The 22,324-nt window shown below is 38.0% G+C and overlaps 1 protein-coding gene across 3 annotated transcripts in view; it reads right to left on the minus strand.

Annotated features, from left to right (window-relative positions):
* The window catches only part of stm (starmaker), a 116,036-nt gene extending 99,754 nt beyond the window's left edge, over positions 1–16,282 (minus strand). Inside the window, exons 1-6 of one of the 3 annotated variants that reach the window (XM_039737354.1) lie at positions 16,196–16,282; positions 12,247–12,308; positions 11,109–11,126; positions 4,738–4,770; positions 3,706–3,735; positions 751–795 (exon numbers count right to left, since the gene is read on the minus strand). In XM_039737354.1, the coding sequence (XP_039593288.1) occupies positions 751–795; positions 3,706–3,735; positions 4,738–4,770; positions 11,109–11,126; positions 12,247–12,308; positions 16,196–16,206 (199 nt within the window). In that variant the 5' untranslated portion in view covers positions 16,207–16,282. The remainder of the gene's footprint in view (positions 1–750; positions 796–3,705; positions 3,736–4,737; positions 4,771–11,108; positions 11,127–12,246; positions 12,309–16,195) is intronic. The other 2 variants (XM_039737355.1, XM_039737356.1) reach the window with 2 other exon arrangements.
* Positions 16,283–22,324: the final 6,042 nt, after the last annotated feature.

Raw genomic sequence — 22,324 nt, forward strand, 5'->3', positions numbered from 1 at the left:
GGAATTGCATTGTTTTGTTTTGACAGCATTCATGTTTTAATTCAAGAGTGTGAGAAAAATGCATACAGACATACAAAATGCACCTGCAGGTGAACTAAATATTGTTTGTGATGTTTTAATGCAAAATGTGAATTGTGGACACCAACATTTTGTAAATGTTCAAGCAAAACAAGCTTATTCAGTTTGCTTGGGTTGAAATAAGCCATGAGAATAAACGTTAGAAAACATGAGTAGCTCTCAGCCATCTTCATTTTGTTAAAAGTTAGATTTGTGTCTGTTATCAACACTACTGTTAATGAGACTTTGAAATTTATAATTCATTTTGTCAGTTAAATGATTATGTATTTTTACAGGGTAGCTTTACTGCAAGTTTAGAAAAAAATGTTTACTTTTACTGATTTCTTTTTAACCCTCAAGCCATGACAGTTAAATATATTGAGTCAAACTGTATTAGGAAATCTGCAGTAGGCTGACGCCCTGCCCAGGGTTTTTTTTTGCCTTGTGCCCTGTGTTGGCTGGGATTGGCTCCACTAGACCCCCGTGACCCTGTAGTTAGGACATAGTGGGTTGGATAATGGATGGATGGATGTATTAGGAAATATTTAAATTGTAAATAATTGAAAAACAAAAGGTGAAAAGTACTTAAGATTACATTTAAAATATTATTTAGAACAAGTAAGCATTAAAATACTAATGTGCTGGCATAAAGGAAATTGATAATTCTAAAATATTTGAATTAACTTTACTTACCTTTTGAAACTTCATCTGGTCTGCTGTGATTATTTATAGCATCAACTGTAAAAGTACAGAAATGAACATCAGAAGAGAATACATTTATCTACTACTTTAGATTTTATTAATAGATATAAAATGACTCAAAGCTTGTCAAAGAGAGACAACATGTAGAATAACTAGGGACAGTATCCTGGGTTCAGATCTCGGTGTCTGTGTGGAGTTTGCCTGTTCTCTGAGCCTGTGTCTCTGTCAGTTTTTCTCCAGATGCTCCCGTTTTCCTCCCACATTCCCAAAGTCAAAGCAGATCAAGTTCCGTATTCCAAAGTGGCCCTGTGTGAGTGTAGGTGTGTGAGAGAATGGGCCCTGTTATAAACTGGTATTCTGTTCAGGGCTGGTTTCTGCCTTGTGTCCAGTGCTGGCCTTCCATCAGTCGGACTTGGATTAAAGATGTTTTGGAATTATTAATTTTATGTTATGCGGCTGTTTATGTTGTTAGGAATAAACATTTTTGTAAAGTTATGGTGATGTGATGGCAAAGAGGGCTGTGCTTTTGCCTCAGTGCTCAATGAAATACTTTCTGTCTGTGTGCAGTTTCACTTTCTTCTTGTGCATTTGTGGCTTTTTTTCAAGATGTGTGTGTCATAGTGTAGTTCAACCAGTCACTCTGAAATGGTCCAGTGTGTGCTTTGCACTACAACTAGAATTCCAAGCAGGTTTAGTTCATGCCTTGTACCTGTTGTGCTGAGTAACCCTATGAATTCACATAGCGTGCAAAATATCCTGTGGTAATTGGTGGTGTACAGTTAATGTTCCATTGCTGGATGAACATGTGACTCCTACTCTGGTATTTTGGAATATAATGTTAGCCAAGCCGATTGCCATCACTTTGCATCTGAATATCTTAAAGAGATTGATTACATCATACACAGATATGCAATTTGCCACTAAAGGCAGACCAACTTATATTGTACTTGTGACCAGTGTAATGCAGAACAGTCGCATTTCATGACACACACATGTGAATAGAAGCCCCCAACACACTTGTGATACCTGTGCTGAATCTCTGAAGCAAACTTTTAGTAGAAAATGCTTTGTTTGAAACTATTTCATTGTTTTATTTGTTCTTTTTTATAACTAATTTCAAAATTTATGTTCATTTTTTTCTATATTTTGGCATGGTTGCTGGTTAAATGCAAAAAGCAGAATAAAGTCCTTGCATTCAGTGAAACCATTTACTACTGTGTGACCCTGGTGCAGGCCACTGCTGCAGCTCTAGTTAGTTAAGAGCACAGGATTCCACAAGCTCGTCACTTTGAGGGTAAAGCAGGCTAAATAAAAAGAAACACACTAACAAAGGACCATCTTCTTAAATTTATAATTAGTATATTTTCTGACATTCCCAGTAATGGGTACCATCTCATTTATAGTTCTATAAAATTTTTAAAATATGTATTTTAGGACCCTTATAATTTTAATTTTCTAAGGGGATCCAAAGGGTAGATGAACATTCCAAAACTCTTCATACGTAAAACCATGGTTTCATATTAGATTGAATTCCAGTAAGTTCATAGGAAGTCACTTAATCTGGTAGTTAATCATTTATTAAAGGAAAAAAGTGCCTAAACATTGGTACTCTAATTTGATCTTTAACATCACCTTGCATAAAGCCTTCAGTCTAATATTCAAAACTTTTTCTGGGGTGAGACGCGCATAAGCAGATGATGACAAAAAAGCAAAACTGGGCAAAAAGAATACTAGGCCTCTTGCACAGTGGCAATAGTTGTGAATTTCAAATGTGTTAATCATACAGTGCTATCATACATTTTAATGCCAAGGAGTAATATGCATTTTACTACATTTAAATATAAATCTGAAATCCAGTATACTTGTTTCTAAGTACAATAGAACCTCGGTTCACGACCATAATTCGTTCCAAAACTCTGGTCGTAAACCGATTTGGTCTTGAACCGAAGCAATTTCCCCCATAGGACTGTATGTAAATACAATTAATCCGTTCCAGACCATACGAACTGTATGTAAATATATATATTTTTTAAGTTTTTAAGCACAAATATAGTTAATCAAACCATAGAATGCACAGCGTAATAGTAAACTAAATGTAAAAACATTGAATAACACTGAGAAAACCTTGAACAACAGAGAAAACTAGCACTGCAGTAGTTCGCGCTATAGCGCTACAAACCGCTGGCTAAAACCACTTTTTTAATGAGTTTTAAGCACAGGGAAAAAAATCCGTAATTAATAAACCACCAAGAAAAATAACATTGCAACAATGCACGCTACGAACAGATCGCTGGAAACAGAAGTGAAAACAAAATCAAGCCCAGTGCATTCTTTAACTGCCTTCCTACCTTAATGCGTCCAGCTCTCTCTCGCACTGCCTGTGTGTGTGTTTCCGCGCGCGCCTCTCTCACGCTGCCTGTGTGTGTGTGTTGCGCTCTCTCGCTCTCTCTCTTGCTCGCTGCACAGGAAATGCGCAGGGAGAGACTGAACTTGTACAAACCGAAAGGGAAAGTGGCTTGTTCGTATACCAAGTGTGTGGTCGTGAACCAAGGCAAAAGTTTGGCGAACTTTTTGGTCGTAAACCGAGTTGTACGTGTACCGAGACGTTTGTGAACCATAGTTTGGTGGAGCAGTGGCTAGCACAACTGCCCTGCAGCTCCAGAGCTGTGGCCTTAGCACTGCTTACGTGGATTCTGGATGTTCTCTTTTGTGTTATGTGGGTTTTCTTGCAGGTATAAATTTCTGTAGGTTGATTGACTACTCTGAAATGTTGTATAGATGATATAGTAAATCTTGTTACTTAATTGTGTTCATTATTAATTAAATCTGAAAATGTTTCTGCGATAGTGACAAAAGATGTTTTCATTTTTTTTTTTACTGTTGTCTGTATCTATTGTTTTGAAATATCATTAATCCAATATGAACCTTCAGATTTACATTACTTACCAATGTCAGCTGCATCAATAGAGGAGTCATCTAAAAAAACAGAAATGATTTAATTGTTGCATTCACCATCCACTTAGTTTATAGAGCAGAGTGAGTTTTAGTGTTGCATGGTATAAATCGAACATGCTTTTGTTAGTAAAAAAAAAAAATGGATTCATTTAAATGAACTGAAAGACTGCCAGTTTGAAATCTGTGAGTAGTCAAATTTCTGAGGAGCAAAGAGACAAAGGATTTTGTAAATAACTATATTGACAGAAATAGTTATGGAAAATTATTGCATGTTTGAGGTAGTATCATTTGTGTTTTAGCAAACAAAAGGTAATGTAATCTTCGATTGGAATTTGGAGTTACTGTATATAATATGATTACTTCTAAGTATGCTGAACAGATTTGTCAAATTTGTTTGCCTACCTATGAAACTGACTATCCTTCCTTTATTTTCTGATCCTAGCATTTACTGTTAGAGAGCCATGCAGAGTGGAGGCTCAAGAAAAAGAGCTGCTTAACATCTGCCCAGTTCTCTCTTCTGAGTGAAGGTGTCCTGCTGTGAATGTTTTTCCAGTTAAGTTTAGCTGCTACCTTGAGGCACTGGCACCTAACAGGATATTTTTTTTTTTAAATATATAGATTCCCATAAATGACAGATTTTAGAAAGTCCAATACATTTTAACAAACTGGTAGAGGGTCATCTCATATGAAAGCTCTTAGTGACGTGTTATATTTTCATAGCAGGATGTTAAACTACTGTATTATTTATTGTCTTCAGTTCATTCAGATGAATGTCCATTTATATGAAACTGGCATATTTCTATTTTATTTTTGGCTACTGTACTACCACACTAAGTTATTGTTGATTACAAGAGTTTGAATTAAGATTTGCTGACACAAAGTCCTGCTGCATTTATTTCATTCAGTATGTGTGTCAAAGAAGAAATTCATTGTAGCATCAGGCTTAGAAAATGAAAAGCTGTGAAATAAGTTACATTCGGACTCCGAGGGTTCTGACACATGAGATTAAACATGCATGCCTACCATTTTGTTTTTCCAGAATAATAAAAATCTGAGCTGTAAAGAAAGAAGGAATTTACCATTCCAGAAGAAAGGAAGCTAAATAAACAAGTAGAAAATACAGCTGGGAGTTGACTGAAATTAATTGGCTTTTAAATATTCAAAATAGTTATGTTTCCCTTTCAAGATAATATGTATACCATTGCAAAATTATAATGAATCAGAATTTTGAAGCAGTGTGTGTATTTATTACAATATAAAATATTATATTAATTTGTAGAGTTCTTCCAGCCTGCCATGACGATGAAACAAATTCTTCCTTCACAATTTTTGTGATCATGTAATGCATTAGTGATAATATCCAAGGGAAAAATATACAAATTCCATGCATCTTTACATTTTATGTTCCCAATATTTCCATTACAGGATTACGAAGAGCCAAAACATTTCCTGACAGCAATGGAAACAAGACCAGAACCAAACCAGTACGCCACTGAGCACACTCACCAACACTGTCTCAGTTTGCTATTGCTAATTGGGACACGGGAAAAACTTTCTGGAATGGTGGGATTCAAAGTCCTTGGAAAAATGCCACAAAAGCATAGGAAGACTTTGATGTGGCCATGCTAATAACTTTGGCATTATGTTCCCCATACAGAAATTTTGTGTTTTACTGCCATTGACAGTACTGTGTATTTTATGTCTGGTGAAAATAAGCCAAATTCTCATCATATTGATTATAAACCACACTTAAGTTCAAACAGCCTTGTACCCATTCAGCAGCTCTGAATATCAACAATAGCTTATCTAATAAGACAGATGAGACATAAAACTGAGGTCCTGATGCTAAGTAGTCATAAAAAAAATCTCTGAGCATTCTTCAGAAAGAGTAGGGTGCTTCCCGATGTCCTGGCTAAATTGCCCACCATGACCTTGTCCATTCTGGCCCCCTAATCATTCCCCTGACTCTTATTGGCTAACTATGTCTCTCTCACCCCTTTTCAACCTAATAGCTATGTGTGGGTGGCATACTGTACAAGAATGGCTGCAGTTGTATCGTCCAGGTGGATGCTGCTCATTGGTGGTGGTTGAAGTGCTTCTCCACCATCTATGTAAAGCATTTGAGTGTCTAGAAAAGCACTACATGTAACTAATACTGTCTAGTACAGTAATACATTTGAAATTTAGAACTTCAATACAGCTGTTTGCATTTACTAAAAATCCAACTTGCATATAAATCCTCAGATAGAGTCCTGCTGGACAAATGTCCATTAGCACTATCCACTATCCACAGGGTTGTGTGCTCAGCCCGCTCCTGTACACTCTCTACACATATGACTGTGTCCCCACTCACCATAGCAACAAGATTGTAAAGTTCACGGATGACACGACGGTGGTCGGACTCATCTCGGGCAAGGAGGGTAAGCTGGCATACAGGGACGAGGTGGAGCTGCTGTCAGAGTGGTGCACAGTCAATAACCTGCTCCTTAACACCACAAAAACGAAGGAGCTGACATCCAGCCACTCCTCATTGGTGGGGCCTGTGTGGAGAGGGTCCCAGTGTTCAGGTTTTTGGGCATTGAGCTGGAGGATGAAATGACCGGGAGCGCCAACACCAAGGAGCTGCTGAAGAAGGCACAGCAGAGAATGTATTTTTTGAGAATCCTCAGAAATAACCATCTTCCCAAAAATCTGCTCCTTGCCTTTTATCACTGTTCCATTGAGAGTGTATTTAGGTACGGACTATGTGTATGGTACGGCAGCTGCACTTCCTCACAAAGGAAAGCGCTCCACAGGGTCGATAGGACAGCGGCGAGAACAATTGGTTGTACCCTCCCCACTCTGGAACAAATCTACATCTCCCGATGCCGCAAAAAAGCAATAGACATTTCACAGGATTCATCACATCCCGGTCATTGCCTTTTCCAGCTTTTGCCATCGGGCAAAAGATACAGAGCAATGAAAACCAGGACAAACCACCTTAAAAACAGCTTTTATCCAAAAGCAATCTGAACTCAGAATAAAACTGCTCCATATAATTGTCCCAATATGCAATATAGACCTTAAGTCAACTAGTGCAATTTGTATATATAACAAGTGCAATTTGCATATTTTGTAAAGTACTTTTATTACTATTCAGTTTGTTATTATTTTCTCTGTTCTTATCTTTTTAACCCTTTAACCCTTACTGGGTCGACTGCACCTCCGATTTCGTTGTTCCTTTGTAAAAGTGACGATGACAATAAAGATCTATCTATCTATGTTAATGTCAGTATTTAAAGTGGAGTTCTAAATCTCAAAAGATTCTATAATAGATGTAACCTTAAAAATTGTTAACATGTTAACAGCTGTGCAGTGCCACAAACTCAGTACTGTGGTTGTTAATTAGGCATAAAATACTAGGGTACAGAAGATGTCGTCATGAACGACATTTGTTACGTTCAGTTACATTTGAGATGTGGTGATGTCTCCTTTGACATATCCTTATAAAAGGGGGCATCACTTTAAGCTAATTAACAGCACATTTCCATTTTCCATTTCCATGTTATTTTGTTGGGGCACCTCATTTATTTACTGTTTCTGTGCATTCCCTGTAACACCAGTATTTTTTAGATTCAAAGGTGTAACCTAATAGTTGCAACCTGGCAGAGATAAGTTCAACAAGAAGGACAAACACCAAACAATTGTGACAAAGGACACCATTCTGTGCTACCCTAACCCAGAACAAACAGCATCAGAAAAAAAAATGTATGTTAAAAAGAAGCTGATGGCAATAGTTTGAAATGTGTCAGTTTTCAACTTCTCTGCCCTACTGGGCTTCACTAAATTGGATTTGTTCTCTAATTAGAATGCTAGGTGACCCATCCACCTTGCCAAGATACAGTGACATGAGCGACAAAACTCTCAAGCTCACCTTCCAAACCCTCACCTCAAACTCTCTCTGAAATATGGCAGACACTAAGACCCTACCAGTCAACACTTTGTCCCATTTCACTTCAACAACAGTAAGCCTCAGGCAGGGAGAAAGCCTTTTAAATCTCAGCCCAGAGTCACAATCTTCAGAATCACAGGGAATAATAATATATAATATATAGTTTAATATTTGTACAAGTAAGCAGCTGTATACCATCTACAGCAGGGTTGCCCACACTTTTTCGGCTTGCGAGCTACTTTTAAAATGACCAGGTCAAACTGATCTACCTACATTAAAAATGCTATATATATATATATATATATATACTGAGTATCAGAAGTTGGTAATAACGAGTTACATTTACTTGAGTAACTTTTTAAAAAATGTGTACTTCTAAGAGTAGTTTTACTGCACCATACTTTTTACTTTTACTTGAATACATTTATGAACATGAAACGCTACTCTTGCTCCACTACATTGGGCAACACTCGAATCGTTACTTTTTTTCCATTAGATAAAGTCTGACAATTTTCAATTTGCTCTGTGTAGCACACACGCCTTCCATTGCGTCTCCAGCTCTGATGCGAGGTTTTGGATGTTCCCCAAATCAAGGCATTGCAGGTTTGAGGACAGATGTTGCTTTTTTCGTTTGAAAGCATTAACTGAGCTAATCATATTCACCATGGTTTTCTCTTTTCCTTGCAGCTGTAAATTAAGCTCATTCAACATGTTGGTCAGATTGCCAAAAAATTGCCAAGTCTAGCGGCCATTGATCGTTATTAAGTTGCTTGTATTCTGCATGTTTAATGAAAAGGAGAAACTCCTTTTTCTCCGGCCAGGTGGTCTTGAAATCTTAGCAGGAGTTTCTCCCTAACCATCTGCCTCAACGAAGTCCTCTTTTATCATCCCTCCATCTTGGAAGGACTTCTTATTCTTAATGTTCAAGTGACTTGACCAGAACGATGCTTTGGTGTGTCTGCCTTTGCTTTTGAATTCAGCCGAGTGAAAAATGATGGCTGTCTGATTAACTGCGATTTTAGTTCCCTCTCCTTTCTCTTTCTCAGATTGCTTTTCAGAAGGAAGTCAGTTTCGTAGTTTTTATGAACAGTTAGAAAGTGCTTTTCCACATGTTCCTTCTTTGGAATAGCAATGATAGATTGACAGATCAGACAAACGCACTTCGATTGTGACATTGTGAGAGAAAAAAATCCTCTTCCAATTCCACATCCATCCCATAACCAACAATTTTTTTTTTTAAATCCCTTCTTTAGTCGATAATAATTGGAAGGCTAACTAGATCACTTTACATAGCCAGAGTTTTGCAGTGGGATGACCAGTGTGTGAGAAGAAAAGAGATCTCAGATTGGCTGCACTGTACGTCAATCAAGTGGTAAATGCCATAGGGAGGATATATGATAGACTAATGTTTAAAAAAACCTTTTTTTGAATGCAACGTGATCTACCTGCACTCCCTTTCTGTTCTACCGGTCGATCGCGATCGATGTATTGGGCACTCCTGATCTACAGTATGTCTTATCAGTTTTCAGGGTGTTTAAATGTCTGATGATTTTACACCTTTGAAATGTTTTGTCATTGACATATGCCTCAGCTTACATTTTACAATTACTTTGTAGCTTGGAACTCTGAATTAAAGATAATAATGACTTAATGTAGTTTAATGTAAGCACTGTGTCCACCAAGATATCCCCCATCACACTACACAACTTTTCCAGTGAGTTTCTATCAAAGCCTTCATTCACATAGTTTAAGTGTGTCGTCAACGGTTGCATTGTGTGCCCATGACTGCAGTCATGTAGTATGACATCTCCAGTATCTCAGTCATAGTGCTCATCGACTAGACACAAGTTTGATTACTGTCATAGGTTGCAGCACTGCACTTCTGTTTGTGTGAGAGATGACAACCAAACAGTGCACAGAGAGAAGTAGTACAGTGCACACAGTACCTTCAAACAGAGAAGAATGTAATGAAACATGCAACAAAACATAAAACACAAAGATCAATGGCAGCCTCAAGAGGACAGGCTCGTGGCACCCTATACATAGGACAGAGTTCTATTTAACGTCTCATCTTTGTCAGGCCAAGACAAAGTAAAGAGAGAATTATTTATTTGTGTGTGTATCCCCCATAACTCATGCAGAGCAGTATATGGTGGATGGTCCTTCTGGACTCGAACTATGTTTCTTGACTTTGTGGGATGTCAGCTTACTTTTGAGCCTGTACAAGAGAGTGTGAATTAGCAGGCTGTATTTTGCAAGGAGCAGACATGTCATTGCCCAGGTTGTGTTAAACAGATCCTTTTATAGAATGCCAGCACTTTAACTTACAAAACAGGAAACATCTTCTTGCTGTTTTCTATTTGATTACAAAATATACATTGCTAAGCAATCTTAACACTATCTAAAATAGATATTCATTTCATAGGAGATTTGCATGGAGTGTGTACTAATGAGATTACAGTCTCATCCTTTACACAAAAACGAATAATTTATATATAAAGAAGTGCCTGTCAGATTGACTGGTCATTCTCAAATGGCCTTGCATGTGTATAAATGGGCCCTGTGAAAAACTGGAACACTGTCCATAGCTGTCTCCTGCCTGGTGCCCAGTGCTGCCATGTTAGGTTCTGGCTCTGTGACCCTGAATTGGATCAAACCATTTGTAGGATGTTATGTTATAATACATAAATGATGAGGTTGTTTAAGAACTGTTGACATTTTGGAAAGTAATTTGTAGGCATACATCCTATGCCCTGTAGCCATTACTCTGAAATGTTACTCTTCATAACACCAGATTTGTTTTAGCGTTAGGTAATTGCTACTGAACATGTAGCAGAAGAGGTGGTGGTGGAAGTATGTCTGTCTGAAGAATTTAGAAATGCCTTCTTTTAGTTTTAGAATTCTAAATCTATAATCACAGTCAATTAAGGTTACTAACTCTAATGTACAAAGCTAGTAGTAAACATTATAAGATATGCATGTACACTCTTACAAATAAAGGTGCCAGAGTGGTTCTTCAAAGCGATGCCATAGGAGAACCATTTTTGGTACACAAAAAAAAGGTTCCTGAAAGTACCTTTACTTATTTATTTAGATGTCCAACAGGCTCCATACAGTAAATAACCATGAATAGATGATATAGATTTTGTGAAATACCAGTGAGCCATTATTTTAATATAACTCTCACTGCATACAATAACACAGGCTAAGTCCACTTTTTCTTCATCTGTTAGTGTCCTCCTAGGTAGCCTACCATTCATTACACATCTCACTTTTGTTTCTTCTATATATTAGAAAGTTTTTCAAAGCAGATGGAACCAATTTTCTTAGGCAAAAAACCCTTCCCAGAAATGGTACACGGTCAAGCAATAGTTCTGTGAGGAACTGCATCACCCAGCAATAAATCATAAAGTGCCATTCAGTATTTTTAAGAGTGTAGGACATTGATTATAGAGTCTCTTACCATTAGGACCGTCTCCATCTGTAAAAAGTAAAGAAATAAAATCAATGTAAAAAGTGATAGACAGACAAATGTTGTTTTTAACATAAACAACATGAATACTAATATGTGCAAAATTTCAATGATGTACTTCGTATTGACAATGACTATTAGCAAAGGAATTGACTTTCAAATTACCAAGTTACTGAAAGCAGCCCCATGGAATTAGGATTAAGAAATTAGTAAATATGTAAGAATGAATAATTAAAAGATGATAAAACAATGAAGAAAAAAAACAGAAAAATTGTTCATCTGTTAAGTCTCTCCATCGGCCTCCAACTGATTGTTGGATTAGCGATTCTTCTAATGCATAAACCTGTGAATTAGTTTACACATCATGCTAGCACCTTTCAGTGCTGTGGCACTCGCATGATATCACGTTCTAAAAAATTTAAGTCGAAGTAAGACCACAGTAGAGCTGGAGCCAATTATTACAGGTCCAGAAATTCTGGAATAATCAGCCTGCCAGTATAATGGATGATCTGTCTGATTCTGAATAAATGAAAACTTAAGATGTTAACTTTATGATGGTGTATTTTCTGCTCTGGCTGTCCATAGTCTTTTTTTATTTTTTCTACACACAGTTACAAACAGTTAGTGGATTTATACCAGGACCTCAAATAAACTGGTGAAAATATTCTACAGTGCTTCCTCGGTGCTGTGTTAATGCAACTCATGGACGTTGGCTCCAACTGCAGTACACAGTTCCGGGCTCAGGGGGGCACTTGACTCCTGTGCTTCGAAGGCTAATAAACTGGCAGAGATGTTTTCACCAGGATCCAAAAAAACAAGAAGCTTTAATTCACCGCCGCTAGGCGACTATTGTATATAGAAATTTAATATCGTTACTTAGTTAAAGTTGAATGTATGCAGTTCATGTTATGTGTTTTGTGTCTGTTTGATATGTAAATCTGAAACCTGCCCATCGAGAATCCCAGTAAAAGATTACAGTAATTTAAACTGAATTGTTCATTCTCTCTAGGATTCATAGTTAATGACTCCAAAGACACACATGTTACTTACATTAAAAAAAAAAAACTCACCCATTATTTGTAAATATGTTATTACTTTATTATCATATAGAGACAAAATATAATCTTACTGTCAATTGGTGCAGAGAAGACCACTGCAAGAGCAGTCAGTATAACAGCAATAAGCAAACTCCTAAAAAAAAGCATAAATAAAAAAAAAAGACATTTAAAACATTGCATCATGAAATATCTGTCACTGCATTTTGTGAACTTGTGTTTGCAGCACGACGTAGTGATTGTATCAGCAAGACGTGGCGTAAGACGACAGCAGAGAGGTAATCGACAAAAAGCAACTGCGGGGAACGTCTGCCCGTGATTAAAAAAAACAAGCGACTATCGACAAATTCAAACAGATATTTTTGGAGCCGAAAAAAATGAATATTTTTCAATTGCGAGGCTTAGAAATATCAGTTCTATACTAAGTTTTACATTTAAAGAGTTCGAAGTTTAATTCGAGTGACAGAATGTAAGGTAGCAATGCAATTGTACGACAATGCCACTTCACAATTACTTCATGGCCATAGTGATTATTTTTAAAAAAGAAAGAAAAAATCAGTTTGTGCTAAATAAGTTTATGCTTTGATTGCTGGTGGATGTACTGTCGCAGTTAGAATTAGTGCAAAAATCATCGTGGCACACGTTGGCCGCCTCAGTTATCTTCATCACCATCACCTTTGCGGTGCCCTGTACAGGTTGGTTTCCGGGTTTGAATGTGATATGAGTATGTGTGCACGAATGTAGTTTACTCTACATACACCATAACAACGAGAGCAAAGTAAAATTGTTAGTGTTAAATCAACAAGTATAATGTTAAAGTACCCGTTAAAAGTGTATGTATGTACAAGTATTTCAATATTAGCGTTAATAATTCAGTGACAATTTTGTTATGAATAACCTCAATAACAACAACGTCGATAATAATAATAATGACAGTAATAATAATTAAGAAGAAGCATGTCTTCAGGTGATGATGCGGTTCACTGTAAAAAATGTGTCCGTAACTTAGCGGTTAAATGTCTAGTAGCTAAGCTGCCAATCACTTCATCGTCAAAACACTGTCAGGAGGAAAGCCCAGCGTATGGTTTGTCTCAGTTAATGAGAATTCTGTTATCACTAACATTACATTGAAGTGTTTCATTCTGTTCTTTAATTCGTCTTGAAACTGTCAAATCATAACAACTGCAGTTTTTAATGTATAATATACTCTAAATACACAGTTCATGTCCCTATATTAAGTTAAAATCAACACTTAGCTATTAGTGACATTTAAGCATTTGTTAACGAAGAGTTTATTTCATTATGGGATGTAATCCCCAGCATTTAGAACTCCTTCCCTGTTGTCCACTGCAAGAAACCCTGCTTGTCTGATATAAAGTGTGCTACACTTTTCCCCAGTATTACGAACACAAGTCCGCATAAAACAAGCGTACATAACCACTATAAAACATTCAGAACACATTGAAAAAATATTTTAGATAACCATCAATATTTTTTTCTTTCCCACAGTGCAAAGGACTGGGGGTTGTTATTAAGATTTATTTTAGCAGTTTTGCTGCAAAGGGGCGTTCCCTTATGCAAATATACTAACTTTATGCAAATTTAATAATAAATAAATAATAATACATTTTATTTATATAGCGCCTTTCCCATGCTAAATGGAGAATTCCACACCTTTGTGAGTATACGGCAATGCAATAATTATAAAATAGTTTTGAACATTAAAACAATCAATACTGACAGCTAAACACTGCTTAAATTTAACTTTACGTGCATTTTGCTATTTAACATAATTATTTTAATCGTTTATTGTAGTGCAGTTTTTTACTGTGAAAATATATGGTCAATGTGATGTGTATTTGTATCTTTAAATACAGTGATAGTGTGTGTTCGCACAGCCTTTCTGTCTCTGTTTTCTTTGTGTCCTCCTGTTTTCTTCCAGGGTATGTTAACTGGTGACACAATGTTGCCCCGTTGATGGACTCCGAGATGGCCTGGCACCCCCTCCAGGGGTTGCTTCCTACTTTCATCCTTAGCTGCGCAGGTCTGATAGGCTGCAGCCCCATTCACCGAAATTAATACGTTGACCAAATGATGATGATAAAGAGTTATTTTTATTTTTCCACACTATGAGGCTATGCCAGCCAAACTCTGTTATGATCAAGTCTACTTTTTATGATTTTTTTTAAATAAATACATATGTCTTGCCAACTTACAGCTTGCATAGTAACTTCGCTTTAATTTGTTGCTCCAGTGAATAACATTTGTGTCTGAATGGAAAGAAAGCTCCTTTAAATGTCCAGTAAGGATCTGAATGTTAGAATATGTGCACTAAATGAATCGGCGTCCAGTCCAGCGCTGGCTTTTTTTTCGCACCTGACGTTTTTTCACATTTTTTTTAAATTCCGACAGCAGTAATATGGTCTTCTTCTCACACTGTGCTTGTTTGGGCAAAAAGTGTGAAAATACAACACGTGTATGTATTTATTCATACAATCCCGTGGGCACATTGAAAGACGGGTTTCTTATTAATAAGAATTTTGAGCAATGCTTCCCAAAATCAAATTTTTCACGTGCTCGTGTTAGATGCTGAGCGTGCGCATATCAAAGAACGGCTCTTAATAATAAGACACTGTAATTGACTCCTGAAACGTGATGACTGAGTGTTATTCAATGGAATTTTGTAATAAAGACATAATATCTTATATCCCGTAAAATTCAAAAAAGGCACATCCTGAGTATTTAACCTCCAGAACTTTTGTTCGTTTTCTGCCGAGGTTATACAAGAATCGGCGACTTCGTGCGATTATCAACAGAGCACCAACAGATATTATTCATAAAGCTCTAATATTATTTCAGGAAGAAAAGACATAAGTTATTACACTATTGCTAAAATAATCGGTTTATTCATCCACGGTTGACAGCCTTCACACAATACAAGATGATAAATGCTTTGTGCCTGGGCCTATTTCAATTTAAACACTCAAGCAGATTAACGATCAATTCACAAATACATCATCCATCAAGGCAGGAACACAATTAATGCCAGTTACAGAAGAAAGGGCAGCGTTTTCTCATCCAGCATATACTGTATTCACTTGTGTAGCATTGTGTGATTTTTATTTTTCCATTAACCGATCACGTCGACTTTATGGATGTCTCTTAAAACGCCGTTTACGGCTTGACACTTATATAGACATTGAAGCAAAAAATACTACGATCATTTAGTTCATCTGCCACACTGTGCAAAACACATGATACAATACCAAGAGAATTATTTATGTACAAGATGCACATGCTGTTAAGTAAGAAACAACACGTGGGAGGGGTGAACAGCTGCGTCAGGAAAGTAAAAACGCTGGTAACGGTGAATGCCATGCTGATAGAAATACATACGTACATTTGCATGAACTAAAAAGCAGAAACTGGCATTGGTAAATGTTACCCCTACTGTTATAAAATATAAGACGGTTAAAGATGCGTCGCCATAGCCATGCGTGTCACCTGATGAGCCGTACGTGTCACCCTGTGGAAGCCCCAACTGGGCGTTTCTGATTTGCCTTTCATGTTTGTTTTTTAAAGTAAGAGTAAACCTTTGCCAATTAAAATAACCGATTTTAAACACTTTCATTCATACGTGTTTCTGAGCAAGTTTTTTTTTTTATATATTTCAGATCAATGTGTGAAAAGCACGATATAATAATCACAGGTGTAACCTGCACGGATTTGTGGAGGAGCAAATTAAAATTACAGTTAACAGTCAAGTATCGCAGTAATTCGTAAGTTTTGTGTCACAGGCACAGCATTTCATTTTAACAAATGCAAAAACTCTCTTGCACTTCGCATTCCTTTTGGTAGTTTTTATGATCAGATGTTTTTCTATGACACGTTATTCCTTTTGCGATGAAAGTCGTTACTACATAAAGCTTTTTTTTCTTTTTCTTTTTTTTTTAACGTAGCTAATTTCAGTCACATGAGCAGCACTTCGGCAGAACCGACGCGGCCTCGTAGTTGTGCACTTACCGGTGGAGCATCTTGGAAGACTTGAGCACTCAGTGCCGGACACTAGAAAGCAACCTCTTGTCTTTGTGAGCTCCTGTGTTTTGCGGGCTGCATGGCTAGGGGGGTTATATACCTTTGCGACTCCCTCACCTGAGAAGGGGCCGAGCTAGCAGGACGGAACACACGCACGGTAAACTTCTAAAGTTACTTTAATTAAAATAGAGTTAAGGGTGTGACATATTACCTTTTGTGTCTTAATGAAAAGGTTTCATTTCTGCATGTAAATGGAGCCCTAATCATTCAAATGTACCAGAAAACCAATGTAATTTGAAACATTTCTCACTTATTTTTTTTTCTTAGAATAGCTTTGTTCTTCAGTGAGAATATACAACTAAAGACTGCTAACAATTTCCACCTTAGACCGGTTTATACAAGATGTCACACTAATCTTGACGTAGGACTACATACTAAGAATGCTGTGCCAGCAGATCTTGAAGTTACAATGTAAGGAATTGCTGATTTGAAGTCATACTTGGTGACCTCCGGATTTTCTGAAATGTGCTGAAGCTCATCTTTTGGAGCACGATCTCTTAGCATGCCATGGGTGCCCGCAGTGTTTTTTATATTTCCATCCTGACAGACCCTGCCACATGCATATTGATTTGTAAGCAAATTTAAATACAACAAATAGAGTGCGGCATTGTGGTGCACCGGTAGCGCTGTAGCCTCTCAGTAAGGAGCCAGTGTTGGCATCCTGGATCCTCCCTGCATGGAGTTTGCATGTTCTCCCTGTGTTTCTCCAGGTACTCTGGTTTCCTCCCACTGTCCGAAGACAAGCATCCTAGTTGAATTGGCATTGCTAAATTAGCCCTTGTGCATGTTTGCCCTGTGGTGGGCTGGTGCCCTATCCAGGGGTTTGTTCCTGTCTAGCACCCAATGCCAGAGGCTCCAGCCCTACCCACACACTCTTTGTCTGGATTAAGCTGGGTAGAAAATAACATGATATTTTGTGTATTGGTAGTTTTACCGAATATAGCACCTTTTTTTTCTTTTTTAGCTCTTATTTTAGGTACAAGAAAGTTTGTTTAAAAATCATGCAAATTTTGAAACTATACATTTTATCATTTAATTCTTTACAGTTTCTATTTTTTTTACAGTGCATCTCACAGCACACACAATATTAATATATTCATGATTTAAACTTCTTCAGCCCATTTACCCAAACTGCTTTCCTCTGACTGCAAAATGGTTCTAACTTGAGCAAAACAATTCTCACAAGATAAAAAATAAATTGGGAAACAAATAGTGTTTGACTTCCAGTAAAATGTGCGCCACTGACACAAGAAGAAAGATGTATATGTATGTAGGTGAATTTGTGTGTTATGATCGTGTTATGTTTTTAATTTCTATTTGACAGAATATATTTTTCTTTATTTTCTGGAGTAAAAACTGGTATTTTCTTACATCAGAGATTCTATTGGGGAACTTAGTGTTCATATTTAAAGAACCATTTCAGAATTTAGGAATTTAAACCTTCCTAATATTTAGTTTTATCATGGTGCCATTTTGTTTGAAATGAACATTGCCATTTTGTGATCTGGTTGATAGCATCTGGTTTGTCCCCAGAAGCCACATTGGTTTACAGGTTTCAGAGTCTTTCAGTGTCTAGGGATTTCAATACTTACGTAGCTCTCTGTGTGACGTTTGTGTTTTGTAATGGGCTCTCTGTGGCAAATGACTTTCTTTGGTTAGTGACTTTGATTTTGGCTTCATCCTTGGTTAAGCAAAAGATCTGTTTATTTCTCTGATTCTAACCCTGCTTTGTCTTATTTTGGTTTACTTTCTGGTCTCTCTGAGTCTTATTCTGCTCACTCTTGAAGTTGGCAGACCAGTCTGGAAGCACTCACATGCATTCATTCTTCTACGAGTCTGCCTGTCATTTTGTATTTCAGTAAAGATCTCTAGTGAAAAAAAAAAAAAAATCATCTCCTGTCAATTGTAGAGCTTAGTTGAGCTGACAGATGTTCTGGTAGTAAGATCCCCACTTTGTCAATTATGATGATAATGTTTGTTCTTCCATTACTAAAGATGCATTACAGACAGAAAAGAAACTTTAAGCTCCACAGAGTTTGAAAAGTGGATATCCTCAACTTCTTTTGTACAAATTAAAAATAGAGGAACGGGTGGTTATTACATAATGGAAGGGCACATGTGTGTGATGGTGTATTCTGGTATGTCTTTGTGTAAAAAAGTTGCAGTGTGCCACATTTTAAAAAAATGCACTGCTCTCCTCCACAGTGATGTGAACAAGAGGCATAAGCAGACCTGATTTTTCTTGTATGTGACAGATTATACCGTATGTCATACACAGCTGCAGTCGTGACTTTGGTAGTTTCTACTGTGTAATGGCAGAGTGGTAGCTCTGAATCAGAAAGTTGCCGGTTCAAATCCCATAAACACCAAAAGTGACTCTACTTTGTTGGGCCCTTAACCTGCAATTGCTCCGTTAACCTGCATCCAGCCCTGCATGTAGGCCCTCCAATCTGCAAGGAAACACCTGGGGGTTGGTGGAAGAATTGGCACTCCAGCTACCATAAAAAACCTCACACTGTTCCATTCCACCTAAACTAGTGAGGTGCTGAGGTGTCACCCGTTTCATGGCTGCACTCGGGTCCTAATCTGGCATCCTGAGATGGTTTGTCATGTTAAGGTTAAGGTTTCTTTATTTGCCATTTGTGCATAAAACCGACAGTCAAAGCACATTGGAATTCTTGTGCAGAGCATTTGCAGAGTCATCATTATAAACATTTAAAAAAAAAAGTAAACAATATACAGTTAGGTCCATAAATATTTGGACAGAGACAACTTTTTTCTAATTTTGGTTCTGTACATTACCACAATGAATTTTAAATGAAACAACTCAGATGCAGCTAAAGTGCAGACTTTTAGCTTTAATTCAGTGGGTTGAAAAAAACGATTACAGTAATCCCTCGCTATATCGCGCTTCGACTTTCGCGGCTTCACTCTATCGCGGATTTTAAATGTAAGCACATCTAAATATATATCATGGATTTTTCGCTGGTTCGCCGCTTTCTGCGGACAATGGGTCTTTTAATTTAGGTTACATGCTTCCTCAGTTTGATTGCCCAGTTGATTTCATACAAGGGACGCTATTGGTGGATGGCTTAGAAGCTACCCAATCAGAGCATGTATTACATATTAACTAAAACTCCTCAATGATATAAGATATGCTTCCCGCGCGGTACTTGATTTTCCTCTTCTCTATCTTTCTCACTCTCTCTGCCTGACGGAAGGGGTGTGAGCAGAGGGGCTGTTTGGACAGATGACACGGAGGCTCCTCTACAAAATGCCGCTTTATCGCGGTGCTTCTGTATACTTAAAAGTACGTATTGAATGTTTGCTTTTCTTAGCAAGCGCTCTCTCTGACATTCTCTGCTCCTGACGGCGCTCTTTTGAAGATAAGATATGTTTGCTTTCTTTTAATTGTGAGAAAGAACTGTCATCTCTGTCTTGTAATGAAGCACAGTTTAAACGTTTGACTAAAGGGTGTTATTTCATGTCTAGAGGGCTCTAATAATGTTAACAGTGTGGGAGAGTTTATAAGGGTTTAAAATATATAAAAATAACTACACAAACATATGGTTTCTACTTCGCGGATTTTTTACCTATCGCGGGGGGGTCTGGAACGCAACCCCCGTGATCGAGGAGGGATTACTGTACATAAAAATGTGAGGCAACTAAAGCATTTTTTGAACACAATCCCGTCATTTCAGGGGCTCAAAAGTAATTGAACAAATTAAATAACTGGAAATAAAATGTTCATTTCTAATACTTGGTTGAAAACCCTTTGCTGGCAATGGCAGTCTGAAGTCTTGAACTCATGGACATCACCAGTTGCTGGGTTTCCTCCTTTTTAATGCTCTGCCAGGCCTTTACTGCAGCGGCTTTCAGTTTGTGGGCCATTCTGTCCGAAGTTTAGTCTTCAACAAATGAAATGCCTGCTCAGTTGGGTTAAGATCAGGTGACTGACTTGGCCATTCAAGAATTTTCCACTTCTTTGCTTTAATAAACTCCTGGGTTGCTTTGGCTGTATGTTTTGGGTCATTGTCCATCTGTATCATGAAACGCCGCTCAATCAATTTGACTGCATTTAGCTGGATTTGAGCAGACAGTATGTCTCTGAACACCTCAGAATTCATTCGGCTGCTTCTGTCCTGTGTCACATCATCAATAAACACTAGTGTCCCAGTGCCACTGGCAGCCATGCACGCCCAAGCCATCACACTGCCTCCACCGTGTTTTACAGATGATGTATGCTTTGGATAATGAGCTGTTCCACGCCTTCTCCTTACTTTTTTCTTGCCATCACTCTGGTAGAGGTTGATCTTGGTTTCATCTGTCCAAAGAAGGTTTTTCCAGAACTGTGCTGGCTTTTTTAGATGTTCTTTAGCAAAGTCCAATCTAGCCTTTCTATTCTTGAGGCTTATGAGTGGCTTGCACCTTGCAGTGCACCCTCTGTATTTACTTTCATGCATTCTTCTCTTTATGGCAGACGTGGATATTGATATGCCGACCCCCTGGAGAGTGTTGTTCACTTGGTTGGCTGTTGTGAAGGGGTTTCTCTTCACCATAGAAATGATTCTGCAATCATCCACCACTGTTGTCTTCCGTGGACGTCCAGGTCTTTTTTGCGTTGCTGAGTTCACCAGTGCTTGCTTTCTTTCTCAGGATGTACCAAACTGTAGATTTTGCCACTCGTAATATTGTAGCAATTTCTCGGATGGGTTTTTTCTGTTTTCGCAGCTTAAGGATGGCTTCTTCCACCTGCATGGAGAGCTCCTTTGACCGCATGTTGTCTGTTCACAGCAAAATCTTCCACATGCAAGCACCACACCTCAAATCAACTCCAGGCCTTTTATCTGCTTAATTGATAATGACATAACGACGGACTTGAACACACCTGCCCATGAAATAGCCTTTGAGTCAATTGTCCAATTACTTTTGAGCCCCTGAAATGAAGGGATTGTGTTAAAAAAATGCTTGAGTTGCCTCACATTTTTATGCAATCGTTTTGTTCAACCCACTGAATTAAAGCTGAAAGTCTGCACTTCAACTGCATCTGAGTTGTTTCATTTAAAATTCATTGTGGTAATGTACAGAACCAAAATTGTCTCTGTCCAAATATTTATGGACCTAACTGTAAATACATAATATGAATTATACCAACACTATACAAAATGGTGGTAATATCTACACAAAAAATACAATTATATTGCAGATATTGCACAGTTAAAATGTTTCACATTTATCACTCGTCATTTACATGACAAGTGAAGTGAGGTAGTGTGGGGTTATTTCACATGTTCAGTAATTTTGTTTTGCCATCAGTCTGATTGTGGCGGGGAAGTAACTATTGAAAAACCTTGTTCTGTGAGTGATGATGCTGTCCGCTCTGCTGTGCCTCAGATTGTACGTACAGTTTTTGTGTCTGAGCAGAGAGTGAGCTGGATGGAACTTGTTCCTGATAATTCCCTCTGCTCTTTTCCGACAGCGATGTGTGTACTTAGAGTCCCTAGAAGGATGTTTTGTCCCAATGATCCTCTCCACAGTCTTTATAACTTTTTGCAAAGCCTTCCTCTCTGCCTGTGTGGTATTCCCATACCAGACAGTGATGCCTGCGGTAAGAATACTCTCTATCAGTCCTCTGTAGGCCTGGGTGAGAGGGTGATGGTTCAGGCCGGCTTTCCTGAGCAGCCTAATGAAATAAAGCCTTTGCTGGGCTTTTTTTCACTGTGGCTGTGGTGTGAAGAGTCCAGCTCAGGTCTGATGTAATCTGCAGTCCCAGGAATCTGTGGCTGTCAGAGCCCTCTCCACCTCAGTCCCCTTGATGATAAGAGGCTGTAGAGGGGGAGGATTCTTCCTAAAGTCCAGTATTATTTCTTTGGTCTTGTCTGTGTTGAGGATAAGGTCATTCTCCTCTCCATAGACAAGAATGTTGTTTACCAGGGTCTTGTACCCTGACTCGCCCCACCTTGATGAGCCCCAGGATGGTGGTGTCATCAGCATATTTAATGACAATGGTATTGTCCTCGGTGGAGACACAGTCATAAGTGTACAGGGGGGTGCAGC

Source organism: Polypterus senegalus, chromosome 15 (genome assembly GCF_016835505.1).
Source record: "Polypterus senegalus isolate Bchr_013 chromosome 15, ASM1683550v1, whole genome shotgun sequence".
NCBI lineage: Eukaryota > Metazoa > Chordata > Cladistia > Polypteriformes > Polypteridae > Polypterus > Polypterus senegalus.